We start from the raw sequence: 22,295 nt of genomic DNA on the forward strand, positions 1-22,295 counted from the left end.
CCTATACCAGGCATTGCCCACCTTACTGGGTGGGCGCTGCCCGATGCCCTCCCCCAGGACTCTCTCTGCCAGACCCAGCAGCAGCAGCCCCTGGAGGGGAACGCCGCTTTACTTCTCACTGTCCTCAGGCCTGCGGCTCACAGTGGGGCCACGCCCTCTGAGCTTGGCTCCCACAGCCGCTCTGGCCCGCCCAGCTCCTCCACTTGCCGGAGCAGGAGCAGCACAAACGCTGGAGTTGCCCAGACCTGGGCAGACCTCGGCCCTGCACACGCGCTGCCTGTCCACGCAGAGTCCCCGGCCTCTCTGGGTGACAAATGGGGCTCTCCCTGGTCCTCCAAGATGAAGTTGAGGATTGTGGCCCTCCTTGGGCCTGCCGGGGGTATGTGGGCCTGGCAGCTGCCTCTGCATACCCTAAGGGCCGGTTTAGGGGAGGCCTAGAGGAAAGAGGAGGTGTCCCTGCCCAGGGATCCTGGAAAACAGAGTGTCCGGGTACAAAGGAAAAGTCCGGTCAAGGCCAAGGGTCAAGGCCGAGAGGAGCCGGGGGTCAGGGGAACAGGTGGATCTCACACCACTGCACACACAACACAGGTGAACTTGAATCCAAATGATTTATTTCAGTTTTGGCTCTTAAGCCACTTCCATTGGGAAGAAGAAACTCCCAGGAGTGACCTTTGAGAGCTGAGGGTTCTCGGGGTGGGGCAGTGTGAGGGGCTGGGCCAGTGTGAGGGGCAAAGTCGAACGGGCATCCCACTCCTGCGGCCTGGGCTTTCCCAGCTGATGGGGTGGGGGACACCCCGTTTCTTTAGTCCCAGCCCCCAGGGAACGGAGCAGAGGGCAGAGGGAGTGGGCTGCACCCACCAGGAAGCCTGGGAGTGCCCTTGCTGGGGGCTGGGGCAGAGGCAGCCCTGCAGGCTCTCAGGGAGGCTGGGGCTGGGGGCAGGGGTATGGTTGTGCCCGGGTACCCTTAATGTTTGAGCTGATGGGGGAGTCAGTTGTCCTTGACAGTCAGGGAAAGGGGCCAAAGGGGGCTCTAAACTTTCCCAGCCTGGAATGACAGAAAGTGCTGGAAGGCGGGGTTAGTGGGAGACAGGCCTTCAGGACCAGCCTCGGGCAGGCAGCTTGGCATTCTCCCAGGCCTGGTCTATGGACTCAGAGGTGCCTGGGCCCAGATCTGCCCGGGAGGGCAGTGGCTGGGCCTGGCCTGGCAGGGGCTGAATGGACGAGGTCAGCTGGGGCCGGTGAGAGGCTGGGGACCCTCAGGGTGAGAGCAGCAGCTGGATGAGCTTCTGGAACTCCTCGCGGTGCTCATAGATGTAGACCTCGGTCTCCCAGAGGGCGTTGACCAGCACTGTGTCACTGACCTCATCCAGCATGATGTCCGTTCCCAGCTGGGGGTTCAATCTGTTCGGGCCAGGGAGGAGGGGGTCACCCTAGGATGCTCAGGCTGGGCAGGGGACGCCAGCTAGGACCAGGGTGGGCTTGGGGAACAGAGCAGACCCTTGGGGAAGGGAAAGTCCACACTAGGGCTGGGAGGGGAAGGTCGGTGAGTCCGACCAGGCCAGGGCACGGGGCCAAGGGCTGGGGCGGCTGAGCCCTCACCTGAAGTACTGGATGCCGACCATCTCGCACCAGGCCCGTGCCCGGTCCACAGCCCGCCCGTCTGGATCCGTGCACTGGTGAGAAGCAGCCTTGGTGAGTGCCGGGCCCACACCCCGCCCGGCCCGCACCCCGCCCGGCCCTGCCCTGCACTCTCGGAGCCCCAGCCTGGGGAGCCCCAGGCTCTTTCGAGTCAGGCTGAGCCACACAGCAGCAGAGTGGCTCGGGCAAAACCCCTTCCTGGGACTGCAGGGACTGTCCCAGCTGTGCAATCAGAGGGGCAGAAGTCTCAGCAGTGCCCTTTCAGGGATGATGAGTGGGGGAAAGGGTAGCGACTGAGTCGACAGGCCTCCATGTCCCCTCTCCCTGAAGTTTCCCTCCCTCCCTCCTCTGTCTCTCTCTCTTTCTTTCTTTCTTTTTGAGACAAGGTCTCCTTCTGTTGCTCAGGCTGGAGTGCAGTGGCATGATCACAGCTCACTGCAGCCTCTGCCTCTTGGGCTTGGGACCACAGGCACACACCACCATGTCCAGCTAGTTTTTAATTTTTTGGTAGAGACAAAGTCTCATTATATTGCTCAGGCTGGTCTCAAACTGCTGTGCTCAAGTGGTCCGCCTGCCTTGGCCTCCCAAAGTGCTGGGATTACAGGGTGAGCGCCCAGCCCGCTCTGGAGCCTTTGTCCGTTCTGGGCTTCTACACTGCGCTATGTTTGCAGAAAGGGATCCGCAGCTAAAAAGGGTTTGAAAACCCCCCTGCTGGTGGTCACTGAGGGTCCCTGCCCCGCACTGAGACCCTGAACTGTGGACTCTCTCTCCCTCCAGCTGGCTAAAGGCGATGGACAGAGCCCTGCTGTCTCCTCCAACACCAAAGGCCCCACAGGATGAGGGGAAGCCATCGACCTGGGCTGCAGACCCTGAGGGAAGTGGCCTGGGGGAGGGGCCCACACTCACACAGTCCACCACCATCTTGCCCAGTTCCTTGGCCCCAAAAACAGTCTTGGCCAGCTCCCAGGGGTTGCTGGGACGGAAGACATCCACACAGGTCACAGGCACTTGTGGGGACCTCCCTGTCCCCAGGGAGACAACGATGGAGAGTTTCTTCACCTTGTTGGCCTGACCCTGTTGGGAACAGGACAGGGGCAGTCAGAAGGGACCTTCCACAGGTAGGGGGCACGAAGGGGAGCGTCAAGGGGAGGCCCAAGACTGGGCTCTGGGGCACATGAGAACAGGGCAAGAGGTCTCTGGTGGCAAGAGCACACCTGGCATGATTTCCAGCCAGCCTCTTGCACGTGACCCCAGAACGGCTGGTGCGGGCATCACATGCCATCTGCTCAGGACAGCATCTGTGTACCAACAGGACCACACATACACCAGCTGCAAGAAGGATCCCGCCCACCCCATCTGATGCTGGCCCAAGTCAAGTCGTGGCCAGGGGAGGAAAGGCAGACGGTGTTCCTTGGTGTTGGTGATTTGCCAGGTATTTGCATCATTACTTCATTTAATCTCCAGCCAGTCTGTGGAGAGGGCACTGATCACCCAGTTTGCAAATGAGGGCTCTCAGCGAAGCTCAGGCCGGGAAGCAGCTGCGGGGGCCACGTGGTAGGGAAGTAGGGGCTAAGGCTTGAACCTGAGCCCTGGGTGCTGCCTTTTTTTTTTTTTTTTTTTTTTTTGAGACAGAGTCTCGCTCTGTCTCCCAGTCTGGAGTGCAGTGGCGCGATCTCGGCTCACTGCAAGCTCCGCCTCCTGGGTTCACACCATTCTCCTGCCTCAGCGTCCCGAGTAGCTGGGACTACAGGCTCCTGCCACTATGCCCGCCTGGCTAATTTTTTTGTATTTTTAGTAGAGACAGGGTTTCACCGTGTTAGCCAGGATGGTCTCGATCTCCTGACCTCGTGATCCACTTGCCTCGGCCTCCCAAAGTGCTGGGATTACAGGCGTGAGCCGCTGTGCCCGGCCGCTGCCTCTCTTATTTGCTTCCGAACAAGCTCTGCTGCCGATTTGCTGGATGATCTTGGGTGATGCCTCCCACTCTGGGTCCCAGGCTCCCCATCCGCACGCAATAGGAGAGTTAGACTGGCTAGTGTCTGACAGTCTGACAGTCTCTGCCGCCTGCAGGAAGCCCGCCCTGCCTGATCTGGCCCCTAGAGGGCGCTTCTCTGTCTGCCCAGAGCCTCTGCTGCGCTGCCCAGGACGCCCTGGGGCTTCGGGAAACCACAGCAGCAAGGATGCAGCTCAGGCTCCCAGCAGTGCTGTGAACATTTCACAGACAACAGCATACCAAGGCCTCACAGCCTCCCCAGGCAGGCGCTATGATGGCCCCATTCAGTAGCTGCAGTGAGTGCAGGCAGAACCGGGACCCCCAGAGGCGCCCTGGCTCCAGGGTCTGAGCTCAGCCACCGCGCTCGCCCACCCCGGTCACCCACCGCCCGCCACGCCACAGGGCCTCCCCTAGCATGCTGGGTCCTGCCAGCCTCTGCTGTACCTCTGCAGAGAGAGGGCTGCTGCTCTTCCTCCAGATCACTGATTCTGCACTGCTCTGTCCCCAAAGGCCTCAGGATGGGTCCCCTGTTCCATGGAGCCCTTTCCGAGCCCCCAGGCCTTTTAGCAGAGGCCTCACGGTCCTCCACCACAGCACCGGCAACCCGTGGGGGCAGGCATTCCTGTGGGACTGTCTATCCACAGAGGTGAGCTCAAGGGCAAGCATGTGTCCTGTCCCCAGGCTGGCTCGAGTGGCACGTTCATGGTATGCATGCCGCCCTCCCCACTCACGCACACTTAGAGCACAGTGGTCCTCAGACCCCTCTTAGCACAGTGATTCAGGCAGATCCCACCCATGGAACAGGTTCCAGTGAGATCAATTTGCCCTGCGTGCACATATGAATGAGTGCGTGTGTAAAAGCCACCTGCTGTCCTGGGGGTCTGTCCCTAGCATGGTTTGCTGAAACAGGATTGGCTCCAGGGAGCAGTGGGTCCAGGCCCTCTGGCCTACGGCACTCACCTTGCGGATCAGGTCCTGATTGTACTCATGGATCTCGGTCATGGCATCCAGCGTGGGGTTGTTGGCCAGCAGCCCACCGTCCAGGAAGCGCCCATTGGGTCGGAAGTAAGTAGGAGCTGCCCCGCTGCTTCGGGCCGCCCGCCACACCAGCTGGTCTAGGGGCGGGGAAGGAGGGCGGCCCAGTGGCACAAGGGGCTGGCATAAAACCCATGCACTCCAGATCTCAGGGTGTGCGTGTTGGGGGCTGGGGGTGCGGGAAGAGGGGAGGCTGGGAACTCTTCAGAAGCAGGACCCACGAGGCCACACTCTCTGGCTAGTTCGTCCTGGTGGAAGGCAGGTACAGCTGAGGACTTTCCAGGGACTTTTCTAACCTGCCAGGGGCCTGACAGCTCCCCCGCAATCCCTGTCCTCAGCCAATAAAGACCAGTGCAGCGGGTGGGCTGGTGGCACGGTGAGGGTGCCTGATGGCAAGTGCGCGACTCCCACCCACCACCCCGCAGCCTCTCGGGCCAGTCGCTTCCCATGGATGCATCAAACATGGTTTAAACCTGAGGGCTGAGCTGGAGGCCTGAGGTTAACGTTCTGGTTGAAACGAGGCTCCCGGACAGTTTCTGGAGCATCGTAGTTCCGGAAGAGGTGGAGTTCAGCCGGCTGCCGGTCAGACAGTGTCCCTGTCAGCATCACCCTGGAGAGAAATGAGGCAGGAGGACGGCTGAGCCTGCCGGTCAGACAGTGTCCCTGTCAGCATCACCCTGGAGAGAAATGAGGCAGGAGGACGGCTGAGCCACCCGCCCATCCACCTTTCCCTTTCCCCACAATTCACACCCCAGGGCCTTGGGTAGCAGAGTGCCCACTCCAACCTCTGTTTGGGATAGGTGGGCTTCTCCCCCCACCATCCCCGCAAAACAGGCTCTCTCCGGCAGTGCTGGAGGAGTGTCAGATTGGTCCAACCTTGGGAGCACAATTCAGCAAAAGTTGGTTTTTTTGAAAGGCTAATCCAATGGAAAAACCTGTTGCAAGACTGATAAAACATGGCTGTTATCTGTTATCAAAATCAGGAAAGAAAAGGGAGCCGCACCAACACACACTGCAGACATTAGAAAAAGGAGAATCGGCTGGGCATGGTGGCTCATGTCTGTAACCCCAGCACTTTGGGAGGCCGAGGCAGGTGGATCACCTGAGTTCAGGAGTTCGAGACCAGCCTAACATGGGGAAACCCCGTCTCTACTAATAATACAAAAATTAGGTGTGGTTGCGCATGCCTGTAATCCCAGCTACTTGGGAGGCTGAAGCAGGAGAATTGCTTGAACCCAGGAGGCAGAGGTTGCAGTGAGCCGAGATCACGTCATTGCACTCCAGCCTGGGCGATAAGAGTGAAACTCCGTCTCAAAAAAAAAAAAAAAACAAAAAAACAATATTTTGAACAACTCTAAGCCAATAAGCTTAAAGATTTAGATGAAATGGACACATTCCTAGAAAAACTTCACTTAACCAAAACTAACTCAAAAAGGTATTTAGAAACCCCGAGTGGTGAGTCTCACAACCACTATAGAAATTAATTCCATCATCAAAAATCCTCCCACCAAGCAAACTCCAGGCCTAGAAGAATTTACTAACAAGTTCTACCATAAATTCAAAATAAAGTCACTATTATACTAACTCTTCCAAAAAAAATAAAAAGAGGAAATATTTCCTCAAAACCCAAAATAGGAAAAAACGGGTCAAGTTCGCCCACGAGCGTGGACACAAAAATCTTTTTTTTGAGACGGAGTCTCACTCTGTTGCCCAGGCTGTAGTACAGCGGCGCAATCTCGGCTCACTGCAAGATCTGCCTCCCGGGTTCACGCCATTCTCCTGCCTCAGCCTCTCCGAGTAGCTGGGACTACAGGCGCCCGCCACCACGCCCGGCTAATTTTTTGTATTTTTAGTAGAGATGGGGTTTCACTGTGGTCTTGATCTCCTGACCTCGTGATCCGCCCACCTCGGCCTCCCAAAGTGCTGGGATTACAAGTGTGAGCCACCGCGCCTGGCCAAAAATCTTAAACAAAATATGATCAAACTGAACCCATCAGAATTCTCTCTAGAGAAGGCACCAGTAAGAGAGAGTAGGCCTCGAACAGGTATTTGCACATCCGACGTTGACAGCAGTCAATTTACAACTAAAATATCCATCAATGGATGAATGGAGAAGCAAAACGTGTATCCAACAGACAATGGAGTTTTTCAGCCTTAAAAAGGAAGGAAATTCTGACACACGCTACAACATGGATGCCAAGTGAAATAAGCCAGTCATGGCCGGGCACGGTGGCTCACCCCCGTAATCCCAGCACTTTGGGAGGCCGAGGTGGGTGGATCACGAGGTTAGGAGTTCGAGACTGGCCTGGCCAACATGGTGAAACCCTGTCTCTACTAAAATACAAAAAATTAGCCGGGCATGGTGGTGCACGCCTATAATCCCAGCTACTCCGGAGGCTGAGGCAGGAGAATCACTTGAACCTGGGAAGCAGAAATTGCAGTGAGCCGAGATCGCGCCACTGCACTCCAGCCTGGGTGATAGAGCAAGACTCCATCTCAAAAAAAAAAAAAAGAAAGAAATAAGCCAGTCACAAAAAGACAAATACTGTATGATTCCACTTACATAAGGTACGGTCAAAGATAAAATTGCAACAAATTTAAAGATGTTAATTGGCTTTTATTGATGAACTGAGAGTCAGGCAGGCCACAAAACCAGAATAGGTTCAAACAACTCTGGCCTGCAACGTGGTCAGGCAGTGTTGATGGGCTGAAAACCAAAGTGAGGTGTGGAGCTTAATTGGTTTGCCTTCTTTGAATCAGGTGGCCATCTATGATTGATTAAAGCTCAGCTGTTGTAGCTAACCAGAACTCAGCTATTTGTTACATGGGTATATGCCTAAGCTAACTAGGTTCACTTGGCATGAATGACTCCATATTGGTTTCGTCTGTTGGGCCTGGTACAGAATCCTGGTCCAAATCAATTACCCCCTAAAAATTTTACTTAACAGTACCTGGAGCAGTTAAAACTCATAGGAAGAGAAAGTAAAATGGTGGTTACTATTTTGAGCATTTCTGAATGATCTTTTCATATTTTGAAAATGAGTCCTTTGATGGATGTATGGATTCGAAATCTTTTCTCCCACTCTGTGGCTTGTCTTTTTACTCCCTTTATGGTGTTTTTGTTTTATTTATTTATTTGGATGGACCCATGTTCTTAATGGAGTAGAATTTATAAATATTTTTTCTTTTTATAGTTTGTGGTTTTTTTTGTTTTGTTTTTTTTGTCTTAAGACAGGGTCTCACTCTATTGCCCAGGCTGGAGTGCAGTGATGGGATCACAGCCCACTGCAGCCTCAGCCTCCGGGGCTCAATTGATCCTCCCACCTCAGCCTCTCAATTAGCTGGAACTACAGCCGTAGTGCCACCATGCCCAGCTAATTGTTAGTTTTAAGTTTTTTGTAGAGATGAGGGTCTCACTATGTTGCCCAGGCTGGTCTCGACCTCCTGGCCTCAAGTGATCCTCCTGCCTCAGCCTCCCAAAGAGCTGGGATTACAGGCTTGAGCCACCATGCCTGGCATATTCCTATTTTTGAGAAGAGGTAGAAACTTCAGGGTCTATGCTTGTATCCACTTCTCTCTACTGCCCCCAAGAATAGCCATGATGTTTTTGAAGAAGGCCAAGGTGGAGGATCTGCCACCCAGACACCAGGACTCACCACACAGCGGTAGTTTTTTATGCTCTGTGGTCTGGGCACAGAGACAGCTTTCCAACCAGTGGAACAAAACACAGCCTGGAGCAGATCCAAGAGCAGAGGGATGCTTGACCCACTGCTGAGGAAGCGGAGGGAAGGACAGACTTCACAGATGGGGCTGGGAAAAATTGGCCAATCACGTGGAAAACATTAAATTGGATCTTGGATTTCACCCTCATACAAAAATCAATTCCAGGTTGATAAAAGACCTCAATGTAAAAGGCAGATCTAGAGAGCTTTCCAGCTCGACACAGGAGAATCGTGTGCTGCTTGGGGGCAGCAAAGGGGTTTATGAATGAGACATAAAAAGCACAAACTAGGCTGGGCATGGTGGCTGATGCCTGTAACGGGAAGCCAAGGCGGGCGGATCGCCTCAGCTCAGGAGTTCAAGACTAGCCTGGGCAACATGGTGAAACCCCATCTCTACAAAAAATACATGTGTTGGCACATGCTAGTAGTCCCAGGCACTCAGGCGGCTGAGATGGGAGGACTGCTTGAACCCAGGAGGTCGAGGCTGCAGTAAGCCGTGTTCACGGCAATGTACTCCAGCATGGGCCCCACAGCAAGACGCTGTTTCAAAAAAAAGAAAGAAAGAAAGGAAAAAATCACAAACTACAAGAAGAAAAATATTTATAAATATTATCTACCTCATTAAGAACATGGGCCACCAAAACCAAAACCAAAACAAAAAACAAAAAACAAAAACCTAGAAACACCACAGAGCAGAAAGACAAGCCACAGAGTGGGAAAAAAGATTGAAGGTCCCTGGCCTTGGACCCTAGGGAAGACCGCAGAGGGGATGCCGGGCCCCTAAGACTGGGGGAGACTCACTTTCAAAATATGAAAAAATCACTCAGAAATGCTCAAAACACTCCTCTTGGAACACACCATTCATCCAGCCCCGAACGGGATGCATTGCTTAGTCCTAGGATTTGGGCTTCCCAAACAAATGTTTCCTGGAAATGTGACTTTCTCCTTCAGTCTGACTTAAATTAGTTCAAGTCTTGTAGGCCTTAAATTAAAGGTTAAGACTGAAGCCCTCTGATTATAACCTAGTAGTCCGATCCTGGGAGTGAGTGCTGTCTGAAATGTGAGAAAATGTTTAGCCGTGTCATTTGAAAGGCCAGTGGGTTCCTTTTGCCTGGGCAGCAAAAACCCAGCCTCTGCCCAGGTGGTCTCAGAGAAGGGTGGCCCAGGCTCTCTCCAGGCAAGCCCCAGACCCCTGGCCGGGCAGGGCAGAGCCAGGCAGGGCAGAGCCGGGCAGGGCAGAGCCGGGCAGGGCAGAGCCGGGCAGGGCAGAGCCAGGCAGGGCAGAGCCAGGCCCACCAGGCCACACCCCTCCTGCGCTCAGCAGGTGTCTGCATGCCCAAGTGAGAGCCACACCCCAGCCCTCTGCCTCCCTGGGAAGGGGGTTCCCTCTGCTCCCCTCAAGCATGGGGCGCTCTTCCCCCTCCCTCAGCAGGACAGGGAGCCCTCTGTCCCCAGGGAACAGCCACAGTGGGCACAGCTGCGGCCACGGCCCCAGTGTGCCAGGGCTTACTTGGGTTTCCTGACGTCCGTCATCTTGGTGTGCTCCCCAAACTCCCGCTTCAGGAACTCCTCCAGGGGCCCCGACTCATAGGGCCTGGAGCCCCGGAACACCTCATCCTTCATGCGAAAGTACATGCCGCGCATGTAGGCCATGGACTTACCTAGGAACAAAGGGGTCAGAGGCGGGGAGATGCAGCGGCCACAGGCAGGGCTCCCGTAGAACAGCCTGCAGAGGGCCTGAACGCAGGAGGTGGCAGGAGGAAGCGGGTTTACCAAGGCCTAAGCAAACCCACATTCTGGGCCCTTCCTTTGCAACCTCCCAGACAGACAGAGAGAAACCCCCTTCCGGCTGGACATGGTGGCTAGCGCCTGTAATCCCAGCACTTTGGGAGGCTGAGGCAGGTGGATCACTTGAGGTCAGGAGTTTGAGACCAGCCTGCCCAACATGGTGAAACCCCGTCTCTATTAAAAATACAAAAATTCGCCAGGTGTGGTGGCGGGCGCCTGTAGTCCCAGCTACTCGGGAGGCTGAGAGGCAGGAGAATCGCTTGAACCCGGGAGCGGAGGTTGCAGTGAGCCAAGATGCACCACTGCACTCCAGCCTGGGCAACGGAGAGACTCAAAAACCACTGAAGCCCCACGGCTCTGCACCTCATCTTGTATTCATGATTTTGTATTATTTTCCTTAAAGAAGAGCCCCTCAAGAGTAAAAGCTTATAAAAGCTAGACCCACGTTGTTTGTCACAGAAAACAAGGAATAGCCCTGTCCTTTGCGCCTTCAGAACAGGCAGGGCCAAGGGGCCGGCTGCACCTCCAGGAAGGAGAAGCTGCCCCACTTCCCCCGTGAGGCAGTGAGTTCCCCAGGGCCAGGGATGTACAAGCAGAGGGTAGCTGAAAGGAGGCCATCTGCCCACACCGGAGGATCAGCCAGGAGACCTCTCAAATCCCCTCCATGGCCCCTGGGAGTCTCAAGACCCCGGATGGGGAGAAATGGTCCCTGAAGAAGGACGTGGCCCTTTTGGAGAAGAAGCTAGGACTCTGCCCAGTCTGCCTGCTCAGACCTTGTGCCCGCCCTTGGACCCTGTGGAAGACCAGAGAGGGGATGCTGGGACCCTGAGGCTGGGGGAGAGAGCTGGGCGCACTGCTGGAGACCCAGTCCTGACTGCCCAATTCACTGGCTGATCCTCTCTGGTTCTCAGTTTCCCCATCTGCTCACCCCGCAGGGCTATGGTGAGAATCATCAAAAGGAAATGAAATACCAGTCAATAAACCGCCGTGGACACTAACGTCCCGGCAACTTGACAGATGACTCTCCTCCGCCCATGGGACTCTGTCCCCAGCACCTCCTGGACTGGCTGAGCCCCCTGCTCCTGAGGCTGGGGTATGCCTGGCTCAGCTCTGCATCCCCAGCATCCAACATAGGCCTGGCCCACAGGCCCTGATACCCACCCTAGGGTGGGGAGTCCTCCCCTGGCACCTCCAAGACTTTGCATGACCAGGATCCAGATGTGGGGGCGCTCTGGAGAAAATGGAATCTGACCAGCACAGGGGCAGGGGCACCAGTCAGACATGTTGAGTCCCAGGACAATGCCCAGGGGGTTGGGGGGAGCTGAGGACCCTGATCTGGCGGTGCCCCTCCCCACCTGTCAGCACCTAGAAGCTCAGACAGCTCCACAGAGGAGCCGTCACAACACTGGCCACCCGGCTATCTGTCCAGCAAGCCAGGCGCCTTTGCAAAGCGGCAGTGAAAGGAGACTACACAGTGCCCTGTGGCCTAGGAAGTGCCAGGCTGGGAGTCTAGGGGACTGTGCTCCAGCCCAGCGACCCCATGGATGAGCTATGTGACTTCACGTCATCCCTCCCCGCCTGGGAACTTAATTTCCCAGTAAAATTTCCCAGTAAAATGAAGTGTGCAGGCAAGGGCTCTGGCATCCTGAGGCTCAGTGGCTCCTCATTCCTGAGACTGCCTGCTGCGTGCACCCTGGGAATGGGATTCCTTATGTGCAGCAGGCTGTGTGGCCCCTGGTGCCTGCTTTGCAGGGGTGAGGGGAGGAGGGGTTAAGGCAGTCGATAGGAAACGCTTCCTATGCCGAAATTTCACACAGCCAGCTCTACCCTCTGTGGCCAGAGGGTGGGGGATCCCCAAACCCAAGCCCATGGGCCCAGCCCTTCTCCTTCCAGCCTGGGACCTCAGCACCTGCAGCCCCGCCCCTGCCTCCTCAAAGGGCTTATAGCCCTCCTCTACTCCTGCACTCTCTTTTTGCAAAGCCCTGAAGACAAACTCGGCCCCTTGAGGACACAGGTCTCAGCCCCGCCTGGCCCCATCCCCAGGGGCCGCCCTCACTGTGCAGAATGGCCAGGGCCAGGATGCCTCCAGTGCTGGTGCCCGCCACCCAGTCAAACAGGTCCTTGGTGGCCACACCCGAGGCCTTCTCGATGGCGATGAGGAGCTGGATGATGATGAGGCCTTTCACTCCTCCTCCATCCAGGCACAGCAGGTGGTCGTGGCTGCAGTGGGAACAGCAGTGGGAGAGAGGAGGGTCCTGCCACAGCCCAGTACTTTACATCCACCCTCATAGCCCTTGTCCCCTGCAGCTGTGTCCTGGCAGACAGACCCAGACGGACCCGAGGAACTTCTGTCCTATGCAGGACAGCGAGGGTGGGGGTGAGGGCAGTAAAGGAACAAATGTCTAGTATTTCAGGGGCTGGAGAGTGCAACAGAGAAAGGGAAAGGAAGGTCGGGGGATAGCATCACTGACCAGGCGCCATCCCAGCAGGATCTCGGCCAGTCTCCCCAACTTGGGACACCTGATTTTGGTCAGTATCAGGCCTGATCCAAAGCAGGTGCCTGATAAAGTCTGTTGGAATTAAATAAGGCTGGGGAAGGAGGGGCGGGGACCCTACAGCCAGGCCAGGAATGGGCAGTGACAGGGTGTCAGGGCCTCCACACAAGGTGGGAGAAGCAGGGGAGGAGGGGGCAGGGAGGAAGGGAGAGGTTCATGCCAGGGGCTATGGGAGGGGTGCTACCAGCATTAGCTCATGTCATTGTCCCAAACGCCTCTGAGGTAGACCCTCCCTGACATCCCTGTGCTTATTTATTTAGAGACAGAGTTTCACTCTTGTTGCCCAGGCTGGAGTGCAATAACGCGATCTCGGCTCACCGCAACCTCTGCCTCCCGGGTTCAAATGATTCTCCTGCCTCAACCTCCCGAGTAGCTGGGATCACAGGTGCCCGCCACCACACCCAGCTAATTTTGTATTTTTAATAGAGACGGGGTTTCTCCATGTTGGCCAGGCTGGTCTTGAACTCCCGACCTCAGGTGATCCGCCTGTCTCGGCCTCCCAAAGTGCTGGGATTACAGGCACGAGCCACTGTGCCCCGCCTTATTTATTTATTTATTTATTTATTTATAGAGACAGGGTCTCACTCTGTTACCCAGGCTGGTGTGTGGTGGTGCAATCACAGTTCACGGCAGCCTCAACCTTCTGAGCTCAAGTGATCCTCCCGAGTAGCTGGGACTACAGGCAGGAGCCACTGCGCCTACTCTCTGTGCATATTTTTGAGTGACGGAGGGAGTGTAGCTCAGAGGTTAGGTGACGGGAACCAAGTCATATGGATGCGGACTGGACCTGGACCCAGGTCTGCCGCCTCCTGAGTCACATGCTCTCCAGCGCGCCCTGACACGTCTCCCCACATCCTGCCTGTCCTCATTGGCCATGCCCTGGGGGAATGCCTTTGTGGTCGGTTCAGTCTGGAACCTTCCTCTGATCTTCTCTTCTTCCCATCTCAGCTTGATGAAGCTGAGAGAAGCCTGCCCTGATGCCATCGAGACCCTCCCTCACAGCCCGCCTGCTGCTCCACCTGCTTCCTGGTGGAGGCTGCTTCCATTCCATTCGCAATCTTTCTTTTACTCTCTCCTGCGCTGACCTGGAAGCTCCACCAGGGCAGAAGCCGCCTCTGCTCTGGGCAGCGCTGTGTGTCAAGGGGATGCAGGAGGTGCCCAAGAGGGCTGATAAATGGAGGAGGCCTGGGTCCCACCTCTAGGGGTCTTTTCCTGGACCAGGTACCCAGCCCCACAGCAAGCCTAGAGGTGGCAGGGGAGAGACTACACTGTTGCTGGAGGCCAAAGCAAACTCCCGAAGATGCGGGGCTGGCGACAGAGATCAACCCAGAGGGCGCAGGGCTCTGTAGCTTGGAAGGCCCAAGTGGGGAGCTACCGAGGGGTCTCCTGACTCTTGCCTCAGCCCCGCTCCAGGCAGGGTTCTGAGGCTCCAGAATCTGGGGAATCTGCTTTTCTTCCCTTGGGAAATGTGGGTCCCCCACCTCAGGTGCAGCTGCCTCACCTCAGCCCCTGCACAGGTGTGTGTATGTACATGCATGTGTGTACGTGTGTGTGGATGTGTGTGGGTGTCCATGTGCATGCATGCATGTGCATGTGTGTGCATGTGTGTGTGCATGCATGTGTGTTTGCACGTGTGCATGTGTGTGTGTGTCCATGTGTTTGCATGTGGGCATGCATGCATGTGCATGTGGGTGTGTGTGCGTGCATGTGTGCGTGTGTGTGTGCGTGTGTGCCCGCGTGCAAGAGCATGCAGGGGGCACAGGGGAGGGAATGCTGATGGGGCAGGGGAACCTCCAGGGCACACAACAGGGTAGCATGGAAGTGAGTGCGAAGTGTGAGGACCCACGGAGCTGCACGATCACTGCCTGGCCCTGGGAGTGGAGCTGCCTCTGATTCTGAGAAGAGAGCTTTCCCTGCAGAGGGCTGGCACTAGGTATAGAGTCTACAGAGAACCCAGAGAGAGCCTGCGGTAGCACAAAGGACGTGGGTTCGGAAGACCCGGCTGTGAGTTGCCACCCTGACACTCACTCCGTGTGACCTTGAGCAAGTCACTTCACCTCTCAGGGGCTCAGGTTCTGCATCTGTGAAACAAGGTTACAAATTCCTCCCTGGGAAGGCTATTAGGAACATGAGAGACTAATAAAGAATAAATGAATCAACTGCAGCAATCAAGGGAGGTGGCGACAGCACAGTGGCTGGAAACGCATTTGTCCTGGTACCTTGCCGTGCCAGCTGGCACTGAGTTCAAGCACCCAGGATTATGCCTGAAGGGCAAGGCCTGGGCGTCTTCTCTTTGCATCCTGTCACCCAGGCCCGCCTCTTACAATGGGACTAGGTATACAGCAGGTGCTGGGGAAGGCAGCCCACGCCACTATTCTGCAGAGGGAGGTGGTTAAGGAAGCCGGTAGGGGCAGTGGGAAGCAGCTGCTGAGATCTCCCCGGGGGGACCCAGGCATCTCCCCCTCTTCTAGCCATAAGGAGATCAGGGAGGGAGGCCAGAACACTGCGCCAGCCCCGCCAAGTCCAAGAAGCCTGGCACCCTGGGCTGGTCTCCAGAGCCTGCACCGCCCAGCATTAATGAATGAGCGACACAGGCTCTCCGTGTTCTGTCTCTGCTGAGAACTATAAGACTAGGAGCAGAGCCACTTCGCCGGCTGTGAGGGTGCAGAGAGTAAAGCCCTGAGCCCACAACAGGGGGTGGGTGAGGGGCAGGAAAGCGCACACGTTCCCCCCTCTGCCCCCGATCTCGATCCACTTACGTCCGCTTCTCATCCCTCATGGAGCCCAGGATGAACGCTGGCTTCCGGGACCGTGAGATGTGCATGAGATCCTGCAGTTCTGTGAGGCACAGAGCAGGGCATGCTGTGGTCAGGCGGGTCCCCAAGCCCTGCTACCCCAGAGGTCCCTAGATCAAACCTGGGCTGTGCCTCGCCCACGGCCACGCCCTCACCCCCCCACTCCCCCTGTCATCTGTCCCTTCCCCACAGGAAGGACTCTGTCCCAGGAGAAAGCTGAGCCACAGGCCACAGGAGAGAAATGGGCTGGAGTGGAAAGGGGGGCCCACTGCTCTGGGAAGGGCTCCCCCACCCTGCCCAGCCAGCTCCCAGGTTCCCCTCAATCTCTTCCTCTTGAAACCCCAAGGCATGAATACCCTTGCGTGTCCTCTTCAGACAAAGTGCTGCTTCTTGCATCGGAGCCGATGCTGCGATAACCACCTGGGGCCTAAGAATTCTTATTCCCTATTGACAGGTGAGGCTCTAAGAGGGTCCATAATTCACCCAAGGTCATTTAGTCAAAAGGCTGAGTCAGGACGTTCCTCGGGGTTTAAGTCCATGGATGAAAGGAGACATCCCTCGTCCTGATCCCAGGTCTGGAAATCCCAGTGGCCTCCGGGATCAGGCCCACCATCCACTCTGTCCATGTCTTCCTTTGTGTCCAAGGCCTGCCCCATGTCCACCCAACTGACTAGCTGCCCCTCCTGACAAGCAGCCCAGTCCCCAGGTGCCTGGTGCAGCAGCCCGCGTGACCCCAACTCTGACAGCCCCCCACCACTGTGCAGAGTCTAGAAGCAGCAAAGCAGAACCGAGGGCTGCGAAGCAGTGTCTCCCCCTCCCCAGGGCACACGGCTGCACAGTGAACAAGGGAAGCAGGAGAGTGGCTGAGAGAGGCCGGGGACAGGGTGCAGGGGAGGGGGTGTGTGGTGTGTGCGCAGCTAAGAAGGACGAATTAGGGAGTGAGAGCTAGAGCTAATGCCGCATGGCTAGGCTCGGAGGCCTCTCCAGGCCCAGGGCGTTACCCATCTGACGCCGCACCCCAGGCCCACCATCCGGCCTGGCTTGGGTGACTGCCTGCAAAATTGAGAGATAAAGATGGGAGGTGGAGGGGGAGTTCCTGGGAGGGGAGAGAGAGGTGGAGCCAGGACTAGAAGCCACAGTCACGGTGCCTCTCCAGAGCTCCAGGCTTGGTCGGGCTACCCTGGCTGAAGGTGCTGCCGCCTCCACAGTGAAGTCTGGCTCACCAAGGACTGGCTGCTGGCTGCCCTCTGTTCAGGGGACCCCGCTCCCAAACAATGGAGGTCCCTGAGTGGGCCAGCCCACAGAAAGTCCAGAGAAGGGTCCTGTCTAGTCTGGGGATGTCTCCCTGGGCACCAAGGAATGCACCGGGGCAGATGCTGGCTGCCTGGCCACATTCAACGTCTGAAAGTCACCATGGGGCCAGGAAGGGGGCACACAGGTCTCAGGCCCAACCGAGATTCAAACGGTGTGATAGAGGTGAAGCCAGAGGGACAGGTGAAGCCAGAGGGCCCGGGCCCCCACTCCCCCGACAGCACTCCTCACTGCCCACCCTGAACGCCCTGGGGACAGGAGGGCAGTGACAGCAGCCACCTCATGGGTGCCACTGGAAATGCCCAGGCCTGAGACTGTGTGCAGGACACATCCTCTCAGGGGCAACGGAGCATGGGACATCAGCCAGGGACACCCTAGGCCTCTGGGATCTGTGGGTTGCTGGCTGCCTAGAGGCTGACAACTCCGGCCCCATCCTCCCCGGCTTCCTTTAGTGACTTCCGTCCTAGGGATCCTGTTGCTTTGGTGGGGCCTGCTGTGATCCAGGGGCCTGGGAACCAGCTGGAGAAGAGGGAGTTGGGAGGCGAGGCCTACCTAGGTTGTTTAGGCTGATCGGTGGGGGCTGAGCTCTTTCCAGGGAGAAGGGATGATGTGGCGCTGCAGAGCCCTGCTCTGCGGGGACCCCGTGGATGGGTGGGAAGCAGTATTCGGCCCCCACGGTTCTCAGCAGAGTCAAGATCGCCTTCCTGGTGACAACTTGTCATGGTTTGGGGAAGGGGAGATGGCACAGGATCAGAAATGATGTCAACATGCAAAGGAGAGGCCCCTCCTTTCCACACTCCGTCCCCTGTCCCAGCTACCAGGCCCTGGGCACGTGGGCTGCTCCAGAGGCCTCAGCCCACCCTGACAGGGAGTGCTGCCCCCAGGCTGGTACATCCCAAGCAGCTTCCTAAGGCCAGGGAAGGAGGATATGGGAGGAGGAGGTCAGTGTCACCCTGCCCGATGCCTGTGGGAACCCCTTCTTTCCTTCTACTCCAGCCAAGAAAGCAGGAATCCCATGGCCACATTCAGTGATTCTCAAAAATGCTAAGTGATAGTTCAGGGTTCCAAAGGGACTAATGAGCCAGCCAGGGGGCACCTACTCCATTTGATGGATGGGATTGCTGAAAAGGAGGTCACAGATGCGGTGCATGCAGACACACACGTGTGCACTGGCACACACACACTGCTGCCATCAGGTACCTGCCCACAGTGACCCCCACAGCTGCTGAAACCCTCCAGAGCGGGCTCCAGGCCTCTGGTGAGGAGGATCTGCTCTGTCCAGCTCTGAAGCTAAGGCTCACTGTGCGAGCATGCAGCACATGGCCATGCACTCTGCCCACACAGGCATGCCCAGAGCTCGTGCAGTGTAGTGCATGCACCCTTGGTCATTCTAGCCAGTGGTTCCATCAGTGAATTCCCCAACAGTGGGGAAAGAAGGCTGCTGCTGGCTCTCCTGTCCCCACCCCTGCTGGGAATCTTAGCACCCTGAGGTGGGGGGCGCTGCAAGGAAGAGGATGCTGGTATAGCAAGCCCCGTGGTGGGCATGCATCTACTGCTCAGGGCCCTTGTGCTTGGGTAAGGAAGCCCCCTCTCTGAGTACGAGGTGCTCCTGGCAGCTCTGAGCAGGGCGGGTCAGCACAGGATGCTGGCACCTGATGCCTGGGACTTCCCTCCTCCTCAGTCCCTGTATCCACCCAACCCTCACCCCACTCCGGCCCCAGAGTGCAGAGCACATACGTCTGCCGATTTTGGAGGCTAGGAATGTAGGAGTCTCCCCAAAGTCATTCGGGGTGTCCACTTCTGCTCCGAACACGATGAGGGCCTTGATCATCTCCACGTTGTCTTTCTGTTGGAGATGGAGAGAGGGTAAGACGTGCAACCGCCGGGGAAGTGAAGAACAAAGGGGCCCCTGGCTGCCAGCCCCAACCTGTCAACTCACCCAGCGGGCCTCTCCTCAGCACGGGGAGACACTGGAACCCTCCTCACCCCCACCCAAGTCAATCTGGTAGTCCAAAGTCTGCCATTTGATGGCTGGGGACCTGACAAACAGGCTTAAAAGCACCCACAGGGGAGGGTGTAAGAACCCAGGCAGAAACTAGAAGTGACTCGCCCCTGCTCTGCCAGCTCCGCCTCCAAAGAAGCAGTGCATCTGTGACCCCGACCCAGGAGCCATGGGGACACAGTAGGTCAGCTGCTGATGGCTTTCAGGAGTAGCAAGGAGAGGGTGGGTGAGGGCAGGGAAGGCCATCTTGCCCACCCAGTCCAGGGTGTCATCCCTGAGGGGTAACCGAACACACGTGCCCCTAATGGCAGCCTTCGGGGGAGTGTCCCCACGAAGAGCGTCACACATTTCCACACCTGGAGGCCAGGCAGGGGCGCAGAGCATGGCATGGTTTCAGAGGACACACTGGCCACCTGGAACTGTGGGCTCTGGCCTTGTCACCTTCCTCTTCTTGGGACCTGATTTCCCTGCCTGGAGAATGAAGCTGTGGGTCTAGAATGGGGTTTTCCAAACAGTTCTTCACATTCTATTAGGACTTCTATGGCTACAGATATGTGTGTGTTTTCAGCATTAACTGTGATTTTTTGTTGTTGTTACTGTTTTGTTTTTTTTGAGACGGAGTCTCACTCTGTCACCCAGGCTGGAGTGCAGTGGCGTGATCTCAGCTCACTGCAACCTCTGCCTACCGAGTTCAAGCAATTCTCCTGCCTCAGCCTCCCGAGTAGCTGGTATTACAGGTGCCCACCACTACGCCCAGCTAATTTTTTGTATTTTTAGTAGAGACAGGGTTTCACCATGTTGGCCAGGCTGGTCTTGAACTCCTGACCTCGTAATTCGCCCACCTCGGCCTCCCAAAATGCTGGGATTACAGGCGTGAGCCACCGCGCCCTGCATTGGTTACCTTTTATGGTTGGCACTGGATGGATGGATGGCCATTTATGGTAGTGATGCAACATTTCTCTCAAAATAAATTTAAGTCAGTTTAAAAGTAAGCCAGGCCGGGCGCAGTGGCTCACGCTTGTAATCCCAGCAGTTTGGGAGGCTGAGGCAGGTAGATCACCTGAGGTCAGGAGGTCAAGACCAGCCTGACCAACATGGAGAAACCCCGTCTCTACTAAAAATACAAAATTAGCCAGGTGTGGTGGCGCATGCCTGTAATCCCAGCTACTCGGGAAGCTGAGGCAGGAGAATCGCTTGAACCCAGGAGGCAGAGGTTGCGGTGAGCCAAGATCGTGCCATTGCACTCCAGCCTGGGCAACGAAAGCGAAACTCTGTCTCAAAATAAATAAATAAAAGCCAATTTGAAGAGGTGATTAAGTACATAATTGTAAAGGTGGTTGATGAATATGCCAAAAACTGTGAAGATGGGATGAAGATGACCAAAGTCTATCAGCAGTTCTTAAAGTAAGACCTGGGGACCCCTGTGAACACGTGATACCCTTTCAGAGGTCTCACACCCAGCTAATTTTGCATTTTTAGTAGAGATGGGCTTTCGCCATGTTGGCCAGGCTGGTCTCGAACTCCTGGCCTCAGGTGATCTGACCATCTTGGCCTCCCAAAGTGCTGGGATTACAGGTGTACACGAGCCACTGCAACTGGCCAGTTATTTTTTAAGTTTTTTTTTTTAAATTTAATTTTAATTTTTGTGGGTACATAGTAGGCATATATATTTATTATTGTTATTTTTAAATGAATTAATATTTTGAAAATTTCACACTTTAAATTTCTAAAATGGTAAATATAGATAAAGAAAATCCAGATGATTAAAAAATCTTTGTGATCCTCAATAATTTTTCAGAGTATAAAGGGATCAAATAGGCCAAAAAACTTGAGAACTGCTGAGTTAGATCATTCCAAGGGCCCACCCAGTGCTAAAAATGTCCACAGTTTCAAAAATGAAACTATTTATAGTTTCAGCCTTTTGGGCAACAACATCTCTTCCAAGTTTTGACCTTTAGTATAAAACAGGATGTCTCTGAATCTGTCCTGAATCGGCTTTTAGAGTCCCGGGGGTCTCTCATGTTCTGTCACTGAGACTCAGTAAACAGACTTCTGTACATACGGTATTGCTATAGAAAACGTGCACACGGTGGGGCGCGGTGGCTCACGCCTGTAATCCCAGCACTTTGGGGTGCCAAGGCGGGTGGATCATGAGGTCAGGAGTTTGAGACCAGCCTGGCCAACACAGGAGTTCGAGACCAGCCTGGCCAACATGGTGAAACCCCGGCTCTACTAAAAATACAAAAATTAGCTGGGCATGGTGGCGCGTGCCTGTAGTCCCAGCTACTTGGGAGGCTGAGGCAGGAGAATCGCTTGAACCTGGGAGGCGGAGGTTGTGGTGAGCCGAGATCGCGCCACTGCACTCCAGCCTGGGCGACAGTGCGAGACTCCATCTCGAAAAAAAAGAATACATGCACACACATATGTCTGTAACACAGTAACGTCCTCCTCTGCTAGGTTTAATATGTTCATACTCTAGTTGTCTAACCAGACATTAAGGGCTTTGAGGGCAGGAACTGTGTTCTATAATAAACCAACGAATATGCCTGGCACCTGCCACAGGCTGCTGGGCTGCACACTCAGGCTTTGCCTGCCAGGATCTTACAGCCTCCCAGGGAAGATGAGAGCAACACGCAGACCAGTGAAGGGAAGCAGGATGCTCACTCGGGCCAGGTACTGCGTGTGTCACTTAGACATTCTGTAGAGGGTGACCAAGTGTCCACCATAACTTTTCCACAACTCTTCCAGATAAGTATCGACACCACCATTTTCCAGATGAGGAAATCGAGGCTGACAGGTGACATGGCTTGCTCAGGGCCAGTCTATGGCCAGAGCTGTCATTTTTCCCTCTCGTGCCATGCAAGTGCCAAATGGGGGCACAGGTGGAAAAGGTACCAAAGCACACAGGAGGTGGTGTTATTTTGGGCTGAGAGGGGGACTTGGAAGGCTTCCTGAGGGAGGAGTCAGGGTCTGAACTGAGCTTTGGGTGGGAAGATGATTTGGAGCAGCTGACGATAGGAGGGAGACAGTGGGGAGGAGGGCTCCAGTCCGGACAGCCCTCCTGCATTCCCACCGGGGCCCCACAGGGCAGGACACGCGGTCCCGGGCTCACCGACATGGCCAGGTGCAGCGGGGTGTTGCCGTGCTCTCCGCGGGCATCCGCGTTGGCCCCGTGGGTCAGCAGCACTATGGCGCAGTCGAAGCGGTTGCGCATCACCGCCACGTGCAGGGCCGTGTTCCCCGCGGAGCTGGTGCTGTTCACGTTGCAGCCCCGTTTCAGCAGCATGCGGGCCATCTGCGGGAGACGGTCAGGCTGAATTAGCACAGGCACTCGGGGAGCTGCCGCACCCCGGGACACGTGGGCACTGCCACTTCTGCTCTGAGAGGCCTACAGGTACTGGGATGTTGGAAAGCACTAGCAAGAGGATTCCAGGGGCAGGCTCCAGTTCTAGGGGA

The 22,295-nt window shown here is 55.9% G+C and overlaps 1 protein-coding gene across 40 annotated transcripts in view; it reads right to left on the minus strand.

Moving 5' to 3' along the window:
• Window positions 1-589: 589 nt before the first annotated feature.
• Window positions 590-22,295, minus strand: part of PLA2G6 (phospholipase A2 group VI) — an 80,625-nt gene continuing 58,919 nt past the window's right edge. For 24 of the 40 annotated variants that reach the window (XM_009438378.5, XM_063807828.1, XM_009438379.5 and 21 more), the window contains 11 exons: window positions 21,952-22,134; window positions 18,575-18,683; window positions 17,390-17,551; window positions 15,491-15,569; window positions 12,233-12,396; window positions 9,899-10,049; window positions 5,140-5,276; window positions 4,592-4,746; window positions 2,545-2,712; window positions 1,600-1,673; window positions 590-1,401 (listed from right to left, as the gene is read on the minus strand). In XM_009438378.5, the coding sequence (XP_009436653.1) occupies window positions 1,257-1,401; window positions 1,600-1,673; window positions 2,545-2,712; window positions 4,592-4,746; window positions 5,140-5,276; window positions 9,899-10,049; window positions 12,233-12,396; window positions 15,491-15,569; window positions 17,390-17,551; window positions 18,575-18,683; window positions 21,952-22,134 (1,527 nt within the window). In that variant the 3' untranslated portion in view covers window positions 590-1,256. Of the gene's footprint in view, window positions 1,402-1,599; window positions 1,674-2,544; window positions 2,713-4,591; window positions 4,915-5,139; window positions 5,277-9,898; window positions 10,050-12,232; window positions 12,397-15,490; window positions 15,570-17,389; window positions 17,552-18,574; window positions 18,684-21,951; window positions 22,135-22,295 lie in introns of all 40 variants that reach the window. The other 16 variants (XM_009438384.5, XM_063807825.1, XM_063807842.1 and 13 more) reach the window with 2 other exon arrangements.

The sequence above is a fragment of the Pan troglodytes genome, chromosome 23, assembly GCF_028858775.2.
Source record: "Pan troglodytes isolate AG18354 chromosome 23, NHGRI_mPanTro3-v2.0_pri, whole genome shotgun sequence".
NCBI classification, from domain to species: domain Eukaryota; kingdom Metazoa; phylum Chordata; class Mammalia; order Primates; family Hominidae; genus Pan; species Pan troglodytes.